The sequence below is a fragment of the Notamacropus eugenii genome, chromosome 4 (genome assembly GCF_028372415.1).
Source record: "Notamacropus eugenii isolate mMacEug1 chromosome 4, mMacEug1.pri_v2, whole genome shotgun sequence".
NCBI lineage: Eukaryota > Metazoa > Chordata > Mammalia > Diprotodontia > Macropodidae > Notamacropus > Notamacropus eugenii.
In genome coordinates this window covers 259,075,914-259,088,299 of record NC_092875.1, presented here as the reverse complement: position 1 = coordinate 259,088,299, position 12,386 = coordinate 259,075,914, and the positions used below count along the sequence as shown (strand labels likewise).

The window sequence follows — 12,386 nt, the reverse complement described above, 5'->3', positions numbered from 1 at the left end:
ATCAGAATAGGCAATGAGGAAACAAAACTATCAATCTTTACGGAAGATATGAGAGAATACTTAGAGAATCAACTGAAAAAACAAGCTGAAATAATTAACAACTTGAGCAAAGTCTCAGGATATAAAATAAATTTACATAAATCATCAGTATTTCTACATATTACCAACAAAGCCCAGTAGCAAAAGATAGCAAAATTCCATTTAAAATAACTGCAGACAATAAAAAATATTTGGGAGTCTACTTCTCAAGACAAATCCAGAAACTATATGAACGCAATTACAAAATACATTTCACAGAAACAAACTAAGATCTAAACAATTGGAAAAATAGCATTTGCTCATGGATGAACTGAGCTAATGCAATAAAAATTATAACTCTGCCCAAATTAATTTCCTTATTTAGTGTCTTACCAATCAAACCATCAAAAATTATTTTATAGAACTAGAAAAAATGATAAAATTCATCTACAAGTACAAAAAGTCAAGAATATCAAAAGAACTGATGGAACAAAATATGAAGGAAAGTGCCTTGACTGTACCAGATATAAAACTATATTGTAAAGCAGCAATCATCAAAACTATTTGGTATTGGCTAAGAAATAGAGAGGTGGATTAATGGAATAGATTAGTTTAGATTCAATCAATAGATTACATGACATAGTAATAAATGAAAATGAAATGAATTGGAAAAAGTAATCTACTGTTTGATAAACCCAAAGACTCCAGCTTCTGGGATAAGAGCTCAATATTTGACAAAAACCGCTTGCAAAACTGGAAAATAGTATGGCAGAAACTAAGCATAGACCAACATCTCATACCATACACCAAGATAAGGTCAAAATAGATATGTGATTTAGACATAGAGGGTGATACTATATAAATATATATATATATATATGTATAATCCTCAGATCTTATTTTTGTAGGTTTTTTTATTAGAGTTGTTCTATTGTCTCTTCCCTGTCTCCCTGAGCCTCTTTCCATGCACAAGCCAAACATCTGAATCACATAAAGATCATGACATAAAGTTAATTGCTTTGATTTACAACATGCTAGAAGCCTCTGTCCTTAGGAAATTCTTAAATGTCAGATCTTTCTCTTACCCACTTCCTTTGAACACTGAAATATAGTTGTCTTCTCCTTCCCATGGTTTAAAGTCAATGCAGGATTTTAAGCGGTACCGTTCAAATGCTTGCAGGATAACTCCTTTAGCATTCATTTCTAAAGAAAAAGAGGAAATCAAAACAGTGCCTATTAATCACCAATCAGATCCTGGTTATCGAGATAGACTTTCCCCACTGAGCTAAAACTTGTTTCTTAAAGGCCACCAATGGCCAAATCCAAAGTGTCCTTTGTCAGGTCTTATCTTTCTTGCACTCTACAGTTTTTGACACTAGAGATGCTACTCCCCTTCTTCACATTTCCTCTTCCCTTTGCTTCAGAGATTCTATGTCCTCTTTCTTCTCCTCCTACCTCTTTAACCTCTCCTCTATCTTCTTTGTTGGTTCCTTGCCCTCATCCTAATCTTTCCACATGAGTATTCCTCAAGGGTCTGTCCTCAGGCCTCTTCTTTTTCTCTCCTTTGGCAGACTCATTCACTTCCATTACTTCAGCTTCTGCCTCTATGCAGATGGATCCTCAACATCCTCATCATCCTGACAACTACCATTTATATTGTGCTTACTATGTGCCAAGCACTGCGCTAAACATTTTCACTATTATCTCATTTGATTCCTAAATGCAGTTGAGAAAAATGAAGAAAAAGAGATCAAGTGACTTGCCCAAGATCATACAACTTGTATCTGAGTCCAGATTTGGACTCAGGGTCTTCGTTACTCCAGATCTACCTCTCTATCCACTGAGCCACCTGACTGTCCTAAACATGTCTTTAGCCAGAACGCCTCCTCTTAGCTAAAGACTCATATTTCTGGCTACAGGACCTCTCTACTTGAATGTTTTGCCTGTATCTCAGACTAAATCCGTACAAAAATGAGCTTGTCATCTTCCCTCTGAATCTGTTCATCCTTTTTAGATCGGTCTTTCTTTCAGGCACACAATCGTTCCCCTTTTTGCTGATTTTGTAGTCTAGAAGTTGTCCTTGACCCTTCCTACTCTGCTTCTCAACCCTAATTACTCTGAAAGCCAATTGCCAATAGTATCTAGAGAGCTGGCCTCAGGGTTCTCCTCTCCCACCTGTGAAAGGCCCTGAGGAAATTACATAGCCTTTCACATAGCCTCTCCAAGACAATAAATCGCAAAGAGAATACCAACCTGCACTAACAGAAGCGGCTTCTTCATCTGGAAGTTGTCTATACTAATGAAATCACCCTTTCAGTCCTTATCCCTGTCCCTATCCTGTCAATTCTACTTCCAAAACATGCCTCAAATCTTTCCTCTACTCCTTGGCCACTGTTACCTCCCTAGAAAGGAAAGAAACAAGGATTTGTTAGGTACCTTATATGTGCCAGGAAATATGCTAAGTACTTTACAAATATTATTTCGTTTGATCTTCACAACAACCCTGGGAGGGAGGGGCTGTTATTATCCCTATTTTACAGATGAGTGTTATATTTATGTTTTAGAATTTTATTAAACTCAGTTTACCTCAGTTTCCCCATCTATAAAACTGGAGATGATGATAGAACCTCTCTTCCAGGGTTGGTATGAAATGAAAAACTATTTGTAAAGTGCTTGGCAAACCATAACGCACTATCAATTCTAGTTATCATATTATTATCAATAATTACTAAAATTAAGAAGTATCAAGGTGACTGGCCTGAATAACTAAAAACATGCTGAGAAAGAGAATAACTGAGTACTATAGCCTTCCAAGGTTAAATTCTCATCTCTGGTCTACAGAAAAGGCCCAGTCAACTGCCTTTTCACGACATGGAAGTGGCCCTGAGTTTTTGAAAGATGGAACAGTGGAACACTATGAACAATCAAACAAAGTCCTAGCTTGTTCAAACAAGCAAGAAAAGTTGTTAATACAGTCCTGGAAACAAAATATGTTTTTGTATGGACCAGACCAGCTGAATATAGAAGGGTCTCTCACCAACAAGGTAGTAAGTAGAGTTGGTACCTCATAAACAAAGGAAATTACAAAATGGCTCTTTGCCCTAGCTTTCTCCATTGGTGATGAAGCAAGTGCAAAAAAGAAGGCAGAAGCTAAAAACAATCATAGCTATGAGTTAATCTACATAGTATTTGGATCTTGGTAGTCTAAATGGGGGGCTTGGTCCAATGACCAGTGAGTGGATAGATTACTAGATGAACTGAATATCACTATGAATCAAACTAGAAAATACAAAAAAGGTACTGCTAAATGGAACGGCTGCTCACAGATTGTCCTTAAAGAATCCAGAAGCTAGCTAGCAACAACCGTTTCTTTGTTAAGCAGAAAGATTTGGTAAATAAAGGTAACACCATTTTAGAGTATAAGCTCATTATAAAACCTTAAAGAGCCAAATGGCATAAAATCATAAGCACTATGAAAAGCAATGGAAGGGAAAACAAAACCAAAGAGAGTTTGATGTGAGACACAGCTAAACCTCAAAGTTATTTAGGAAATAGGACAACAAATAGATGTGACAGGGTACAAATTTGACAATATTTCTGTACTATTGTACTATTGTACTATTTTCATCAATAGTGGTAGATCTACCACATTTGGACTGTAACATCCCAATGGAGCACATGAGGAATAGTACTTTAGAAAATGACATCATGAAGAGTGGTTGGACCAGACTGAACATATACAGAAGAAATTCATGCTGAAGACAATACCATTTTAAAAGCACTGAGGGACTGATTTTCAATGCATCTCAGATGAGAGGAAACACAAAAAGAAAAAAGAAAAAAATAGTGACAGTAATATTGCCTTCCCCAAAAGGCAACCAAAAAGATGCTGGTAACTACTGAATCACATATTTATTTTCTAAACTTTATTAAATCTTTATCAAAATATGCTAAGCTCCTTGATGGTACCCTATTTAGAAATGTGAAATGAGAACTGGCAATCTTTCATAGATTATTTTCTATGGTAGAACACACCTCTACAGTCTTATAATAGATGCAAAAGTATAGAGATTATAAAATGTTGCTTTGTATTAATTAACAAAAAATAATCTCCAAATATTTGGTCATGTAAAACACAACTTTTTAAGTTCTCTTCTAATAAATTATCTCCCATTCAAATATTAAGATAATACAAAATTCTGTGATCAGTGCAATGAGATCCACAGCTATTACAAAAATATAAATGACCAAATCTATACAAGAAAATCCAAGTAAAAAAAGAATTGTTTATTACTCAGATTATGACATGGAGTTGGGTTGGCAGCCTACCAAAAGAAGGACAGAGCTGTGCTTAGAACTGAAGAGAAGAAAGATTACATACTAGATTGGGTTTAGAAGATTATACAGCACTGTCAGTTTTCCTAATCTTCTCCTTAACACTACAATGAATATTTTGGTGCCACATTTTTTAATTACATTTTGATGCTATATGACCGCTAATCAGGGAGTATCACTGCCTGTAAAGAACATTGTTAGTGACACAGATTTCAATGGAGAGAAAACATGTACATGAACTGCAAGAGATTACTAGTAGTAATTTATGGACAAGATTTTGCTTAGATGTATCCAAAGCAAAAAAGAGAAGACAGGTAGTAAAAGGAGAAAAAACAGACGGATAGCCCAAGGGTTGCTCTTGCATCCATACAATATCAAGAGACCTAAAGGAAAGCATCCAGGTAGCTCCTCTATGCAGTACTAAAGGGAAGGCAATGGACAAGAATCCCACAAAATGAGAACGTACAGATAAATTTGTATTCCCAGGGAGCTCATGAAATCCAAGCTATGATACTTCAATAAATAACAATATAAAATTTTCATGCCTGGATTGATCAAACCTCAACAAAAATTCCCAGTCAAGTCAATAATTTATTCCATGGCTTTCTGACTGTTAATTTCTCTAATTTCCACCATTTATGCAATATATAAATAAATATACTTTCAAACACAAATGTTTCCAAAAATAGAGCATTTTTTCTTAAAGAATTAGTATCTGGGGCAAATATTACAACTTATCAACAATTATTTATGAAACTCCTACTGTATGCAATACATTCTTTCAGGCTCAAGAAGATGCAAAATGTGGATATGCTATTGTCTCTGCCCTCATGAAGCTTGTAGTCCTATAGAGGATTATGAAATACAAACTTATTTCAAAATTTTGAAAACTACCAGGTTCTGTTAGTTTGTCCATAAAGTCATACCCATCATAGACTTGAGTCACAACCCCTTTCTAGCCTTGTTAGTGATCTTTGCTACTGCTAAGCTCAGCATTTTGAAGGCAATCTGATAAAGAATCTTTCCAAAATTAACCAGACTGGTCTTTAAATGACAGAAAGTCTGTTACTATCCTAAAATAGGAAAACTTTCCAGTTTGATAGGACCTGCTATTGCTTCTATAACACTAATATAACTTCTGAAAACCTAGGGTCACCTCTAGACCATAAAGAGAAATGAGAAGAAGTATTTGCTGAAGGAGAAATACAAGAGTGTGTAGAAGCACGTAAGAGAAATACAAGTGGCTCTTTGAGCATCCATCTCCCAACCATCTCATTGATCTAGGGCCTAAGTGATCATATACTCCAATCCTTCTATTTGACACATAAGGAACGAAGAACCAGTAAAGTTAAGGAACTGACCACTAAATTGGCTGATAGATGGTGCAGTGGAAAGAGTGATAGGCCAGAAAGAGCTGAGTTTAAATCCAGACATACACTATCACCCTGGGCAAGATATTTAATTTCTGTCTGCCACACTTTGCTCACCTGCAAGGTGGGGATTATAAATACAACCTCCAAAAGCTATTATAATTATCAAATGAAATAATATTTGTAAATCAGCTTAGGAATCTTAAAGCACAACTAACTATTATTAATATTATTGCTCTAGATTACATGAGGAGTAAGTGGCAGTAAGGATTTGAACTCAAATCCTTGGACTCTATGTGGGTTCAGTGCTCCTTCCACAGCAACCTTCCTGCTTCCCTGGTTTCAAAGAAAGGTGAGAAAAAATGTATTTAATTTTAGAAAGTTCCATCAATGACAATGATCAGATATGATTCCAGTAGGCTCTTAAGGTGGTTGTTTTGAAAAATGAATTAATTTTTCAAAAATTTTTTATAGCAATATATTTGTAGACAGTCTTCTGGGTATTTATAGCCAATGTACCTGACCAGTCATCTCAGCCTCCTATTTCACTGCTTCTAGATATAGACCACATAACTATAAGTCATAGGATTTAGTAATCTTAGGATGAGGAAGGACTTTGACCATCATGGTCTCCTTTTATAAAACTAGACAATAGAGACAGATACATGTTTTTTATGCCTGTCTCCATTTCTCTTCCCAGCTGACTTCCATTCTGAGGTGAAAATACAAATAAAAACCTTTCAGTCTTCAACTAAAAGAGGTCTGGACTCAACAGTCCTTATCACCTGTAGCTTGGAGTTTGAAGGAGACCAGAATCTGGGACAGGGGGCAAAAGGACAAGAACTCTATCCCAAATGATGTACCTACCTAGACTATCTTCAAGGACATAAGGGATGATGTGAGGCCATCTATAGTTGTCACCAACAATGGAACTTCTGTCTCCCTGAAAAGGAAAATAAACACAGGATATGTTTTTCCTGAGGTTAGGCAGCAACTTCGGGAAGGATAGGTGTTTGTCCCAAGGAGGAAGTCAGTTTAGGGATCTCCCAACCAGTAAATGAAACAAATCATTTGTGCATGTATGAATGTAGTTTACCAGAAATTCTGTAAGAAGTGAGGAGGAGAATAACGCATCTGTAGCATTGATATTTGGTAGGACAGTTTGGAAAAGAAGCCTGCAAAGATTATATTAGTCAATGATTATGGGAGAAACCCAATCACCATTGGTAGAAAAGCTTTAATGAAGATTCTTAAATTCACTTTAGCTAAATAATTAAGGAGAAAATGATATCAAAAGCTCATTAAATAGAGCTGCACTGTTTCAGAATCCATGGTCATTCAGACATATGCTAGGTTAAAAGTCTGCCACTGCACTGTAAAAATGGAGTTTATTTTTTAAAATTGTTTAAAAGGGAGAATTATGTTTATAGTAAATAAACTGTTTTAAAGCTCTCTTTTTGTTCTACCTGTTTTGATCAGATGATGGGCCTTACTGATTACTGTCATTTAAGTCTGTTCATCAGATGGTAGGATCTCTATGAAGGAACATTTTATTAGCTTAGATTAGATAATTGCAGACCCTAAACTTTTAAGGATAGATATTTTCTCTTTTCTGTCCTTTTTTTGTCTCCTCAGTTGTTAGTATAGTGCTCAGAACTTTTTAAGACATAATAAATCATTATTGATTGACAAAATGATTACTTGAAATGAATAAAATATGCCCTTTCAAAGTATTTTTATATTTAGATTTTTTAAAATCAAGTAATTTGAACTGACTTTTTCTTCAGTTCATCTGAATTAGTAGGGAAAAACTTCCAGGTTGGTAACCTGACATAAGCATAGCAAGTTTATATATAATCATAATGACCAAGAAGCTTGGTCCTGGAAAAAAATTGGGAAAATGTAAGCCTCTCTCCCTTCCTTGTGGAGGTGGTACAGTATGGGCATAGAACATAGCATTCATTGTCAGACTCAGTTGATATATTGATCAGGTTTGATGAATACTCCTCCCCTTTTTATTCTTTGTTATGAGAATAATTATTCCATCAAACATTTATTAAGTGCCTACTCTGTGCCAGGAATTATACTAAACATTGGGTATACAAATAGATGTAAAAGACAGTTCCTGTTCTCATGGAGGATACAATCTAACTGGGAAGACAACATGCAAACAAGGAGAGAGGGAGACAAAGAGAGAAGTACAGAAGTATAAAGCAAGCTGTATACATAATAAATAGAAAATAGTTAAAAGGGAGAAATGACTGGAATTTAGATGCATTCAGAAAGACTTCCTGAAAGAAGTCAGACAGGTCAGTAGTTAAAGTGGAAAAAGGGAGAGTGTTTCACAAATGTAGGATAGACAAAGAAAATACCCGGAGATGGAGTGTCTTGTTCAGGGGACAGTCATGAGACCAGTAACACTGGGTTAAAGAGTATTTGTGGGGGAATAAAGTACAAAAAGACTGGAAAAGTAGGAGGGGACAAGGTTATGAAGGGCTTTGAATGCCAACCGGAACATTTTGCATTTGATCCTAGAGGCAATAGGAAACCATTTGAGTTTATTGAGTAAGAAGGTTACATGATTGCATCTGAATTTTAAGAAGATAACTGAATGGAGAATGGATTGGAATGGGGAGACACCTGAGGAAGGAAGACTGATCTGCAAGCTATTGTAATAATCTATGCATGAGATGATGAGGGTCAACACTACAAATGATGACATTGTCAGAGGAGAGAAAGAAATGTATTTGAGAGATGATGAAATTGATAGACCATGGCCCTATACAGGACAGCCCCTATACATGGGGTGCAGGGTGAGAGATGATGAGGAATCCAGGATGACTCCTAAGTTGTGAGCCTAAGGGACTGGAAGAATGATATTGTCCTCTACAGAAATAGGGAAAGTAGGAAGGGGGGAAGTTTTAGGAGGAAAGATAATGGAGTTCTCTTTTGGACAGACTGAATTTCAGATGTCTACTGGACAAGTTAAAGATATCTGGAAGGTGGTTGGAGATGTGAGACTGGAGGTCAGCAGAAAGATTGGAGTATATTTGAGAATCATAAATGAAAGATTAGTGATTAAATTCTTGAGTGCTGATGAGATCAAGTGATGTAGTTTAGAGGGAGAAAAAAGGGTTCAGGACAGAACCCTGAGGGACACCTATGGTTAAGGGGCATGTGCCAGAGGAAGATCCAATAAAGGAGAGAGAGAGAAGAATCAGTCAGACAGGTAGGTAGCATACCAGGAGAGCATGGTGTCTTAAAATCCAGAGATAAGAAAGTATTAAGAAGAAAGGAGTGATCAACAGACAGGGCCAGGGTCTCACATTGCATCCTAGGCCATCTCCAGTCATCCTGATGAATATCAGGTCACTGGACCCAGATGGCTCAGGAGAAGAAAGTGAGGCTGGTGACCTTGCATAGCCCTCCCTCACTCAAATAAAAGTCAACTGCAAGTCCTGTCATGGTTCTCTTCAAGAATGAAGGACAAACACAACAACAACAACAAAAGCTTCAGACTCTGATCAAGGAGATGAGGCTTGAGAAAGGTCCTTAGATTTGGTAACTAAGAGATCATTAGCAACATTGGAGAAGGTAAACCATTTTAGTGGAATGATAATGTGGGAAGCCAGAGAGGGAGCACCTATTACAGGCAGCCATTTAAAGGAGTTTAACTACAAAAGGCAGAAGATATATAGCATATTAATTAGCAAGAATATAAGGAACAAATGAGGGGTTTTCCAGGATAAAAGAGTCATGAATATTTTTATAGAGTAGGAAATGAATCAGTAGAAAGAAAGAGATTGAAAATAAAAAGTGGAAGGAGATGACAATCTATTGTAGAAGATGGGTTGGAATGGGGTCAATTAAACAAGTAGTGGACTTAACTTTCATAAGGAGTAAGATCATTACATCATGTAAAACCGGAGTGAAGAAACAGAAAACTGGACAAAGTAACCTGAGTGCTAGGATATGCAGAAGTGGAGAGTTCAAGGCAAAGGTCCTCAATTTTTTCTATAAAATATTAGGCAAGATATGCAACTGAGAAAGAAGGGAAAGGGAAGCCATGGGAAGCTTTAAGAGGGATGAAAAGGTTTGGAAGAACCACTGTGGAAAGTAGGATAGGAAATTGATAAGGGAGGTACAATAGAATTGCCTAGTAGCAATAAGGACCTAGTTGAAGTTATATAACACAATTGTAGTGCACTCAGTCAAAACAGTTACTTGATTTTCTTTATCTTTTTAGCTACAAATGTGTAGGCATGAAGGTGATGAATGATAGAAATGATCCAAGACTGAGACATGGCTAGGTATAATCAGTGATACAATAATGGGCCTAAGGACTCAAGAGAAGAAGACAATGTAGAATTGGATTGGTTCATCAAGGAGTCAAGATGAGAAGAAGAGTGAGTGACTAAGGCTAAGGAGATAGCCTGGAAGAAAATTGAGGGATCAAAAGATGGAAGGTCATGGTGTGCATGAAGAGTAGGTTAATATAAGAGAAGGCAGAGGGAGAGGTGGAAAGGCAATGTATTTGTCCTTCATTGTCAAAGAAGACCATGCCATCAGAGAAATGATGACATGACTTGCACTTGACTTTGTTTTGAGTGAGGGAGGACTGTGCAGGTCACCAGCCTCACTTCTCCTCCAGAGCCATCTGAATCCAGTAACCAGACATTCATCAGGATGACTGGTGATGACCCAGGATGAGGTATTTGGGGTTAAGTGACTTGCCCAAGGTCACACAGCTAGTGAGTGTCAAGTGTCTGAGGTGAGATTTGAACTCAGGTCCTCCTGACTCCTGCACTGGTGCTCTATCCACTGCACCACCTAGCTGCCCCGGTGGAAAGGCAATATATTTTAAATGGATAAAGAAATTTCAGAATTCTTGAATGTGAAGTGAAATATTTTGGGGTAATGGCAAGATCAAGGGGATGAAAATCTTTCTGTGTAGTTCAGATGAGGTGGAAGAGTAGCTCGTGGGAGGTGAATAGTTAGAGGAAATGAGTGGTTAGAGTATTTTAGAGATAATCAATGTATACGTTAAATTCTCCTAGTATGAGCAAAGGAGTTGAGGACTAGAGAAAAATTGCAAACCAGGTATCAAACTCATTGTGGAAGGAAAGGAAGTGACTTTAGACAACAACTACTAGGATTTTGATCAGGTGGTAGAAAAGAATATCATGAGTGTCAAAGGAAGAAACACTATTGAGTGATGGAGGAAAGGACAGAATATGGAAGTGGGAGAGGGGAGGAAAGAGTATTCCACCAACTTCTCTCAAACAATGAGCCCAGGAAAATGAGGGAAGGTGCATCCAGTCCTAGAAAGAGTGGCTAGGGAGGCTGTGTCATCAAGGGAAAGACAGATTTCACAGTTGGTAGATACAAAGAATAGAAGAATAGAATTCTGATGAAGGAAAGTTTGATGCCTCTGCACAGGGATTTGAAAGGGCACACTGGCAGAATTATGCGGAGCTAGGATAAAACTCTGTGGAGAATTGAGGGAGGATGGAAAGGAGGACTCCAGTAGTAGGGGATTTGGAGTGAGGTTCAGATGACGATCTAGAGTTCAGAGTTCCTTCACTGGAATGTGAAGGATATTACCAGGTGTGAGAATGTTCATCACTGAGTGAAGGGTACTATTCCTCTACCCCCAAAGAACAGACTTGGCTGGAAATGCGAGGCCTGAAGTTGAAGGGAAGGTTGTTCTTTGCAATGGAGGTTCTCCACATTCCAATTGGGACATTGGGCTGGAAGCAGGAAGTAGAAGATGCCTTGTGCTGGTATGATAAAAGTGGTTGCTTTGAGGATGATGGAAGGTGCCTGGTCTAGCCATAAGCCACATTTCCTCTGGGAACATGCTATACTGAGTAGGAGACAGAAGACTCGGGGTTACAGTGAATCTACATGCTGGGATGGAGAGGGAAAGGGGAAACTAATATATGTGGAAATGAAAGCAATGTAAAATTACAAATTATCAATTTTTAAAAAATTTTAAACCCAACAGGTTTAGATGAATATATTCTGAATATATATTGTTAATGATAATGACCTTGGGACTAATTTATGGTAATTTGCAGTAAGGGAAAGATTATGATATTAATACGAATCAAGTCATTTTTTCCAGCACAATTTGTTTATGAGGTTTTATACAAATGGATTGATAAGTGATTCCCATTGATTCTGTGCCACCTGCAATGATTAGGGTTAACATGCCCCCACACTTCAGAGAAGTAGCATTTTTGCTTGCTTTGGTCAATGGAGGCATTGATATCACTGCAGCATTCCAACTTACCCCACCAAGGTCAATGTCTCCCTCAAAAAGATTCAATCCTGAAGCTGTGGCAAAACAAGACCTGATATCATAAAATGAGTAAAACTTTCCACCTACACATGGAATTTTCAAAAGTAAGGAATTCACAAACCATCATTGATGTCAAATATATCCTCATCCTTGTCACCATCCACATTGATTACTACAAAGACAAATAAAAAAGACACAGGAGAACAAAGGTTAACCTTGACATATTTCAGAGGCAAGAATATCTCTCAGTCACCTCATCATGAAACTGTCGTTTATCATACTAGAGTTACATCGTGTGCTCTCTTTTTCTATCTCCCTTAAGAATTGACTGACTTTAGGAATAAATCAATACAGTTCAT

General features: G+C 37.2%; 1 protein-coding gene across 8 annotated transcripts in view; it reads right to left on the bottom strand.

The window, feature by feature from the left end:
* Nucleotides 1-12,386, bottom strand: part of LOC140501185 (meprin A subunit beta-like) — a 50,928-nt gene that overhangs the window by 34,613 nt on the left and 3,929 nt on the right. For 4 of the 8 annotated variants that reach the window (XM_072604497.1, XM_072604490.1, XM_072604491.1 and 1 more), the window contains 4 exons: nt 12,149-12,199; nt 12,019-12,062; nt 6,591-6,666; nt 1,104-1,221 (listed from right to left, as the gene is read on the bottom strand). In XM_072604497.1, coding sequence (XP_072460598.1) covers nt 1,104-1,221; nt 6,591-6,666; nt 12,019-12,062; nt 12,149-12,199 — 289 coding nt within the window. Of the gene's footprint in view, nt 1-1,103; nt 1,222-2,271; nt 2,402-6,590; nt 6,667-12,018; nt 12,063-12,148; nt 12,200-12,386 lie in introns of those variants that run through there. The other 4 variants (XM_072604494.1, XM_072604493.1, XM_072604495.1 and 1 more) reach the window with 3 other exon arrangements.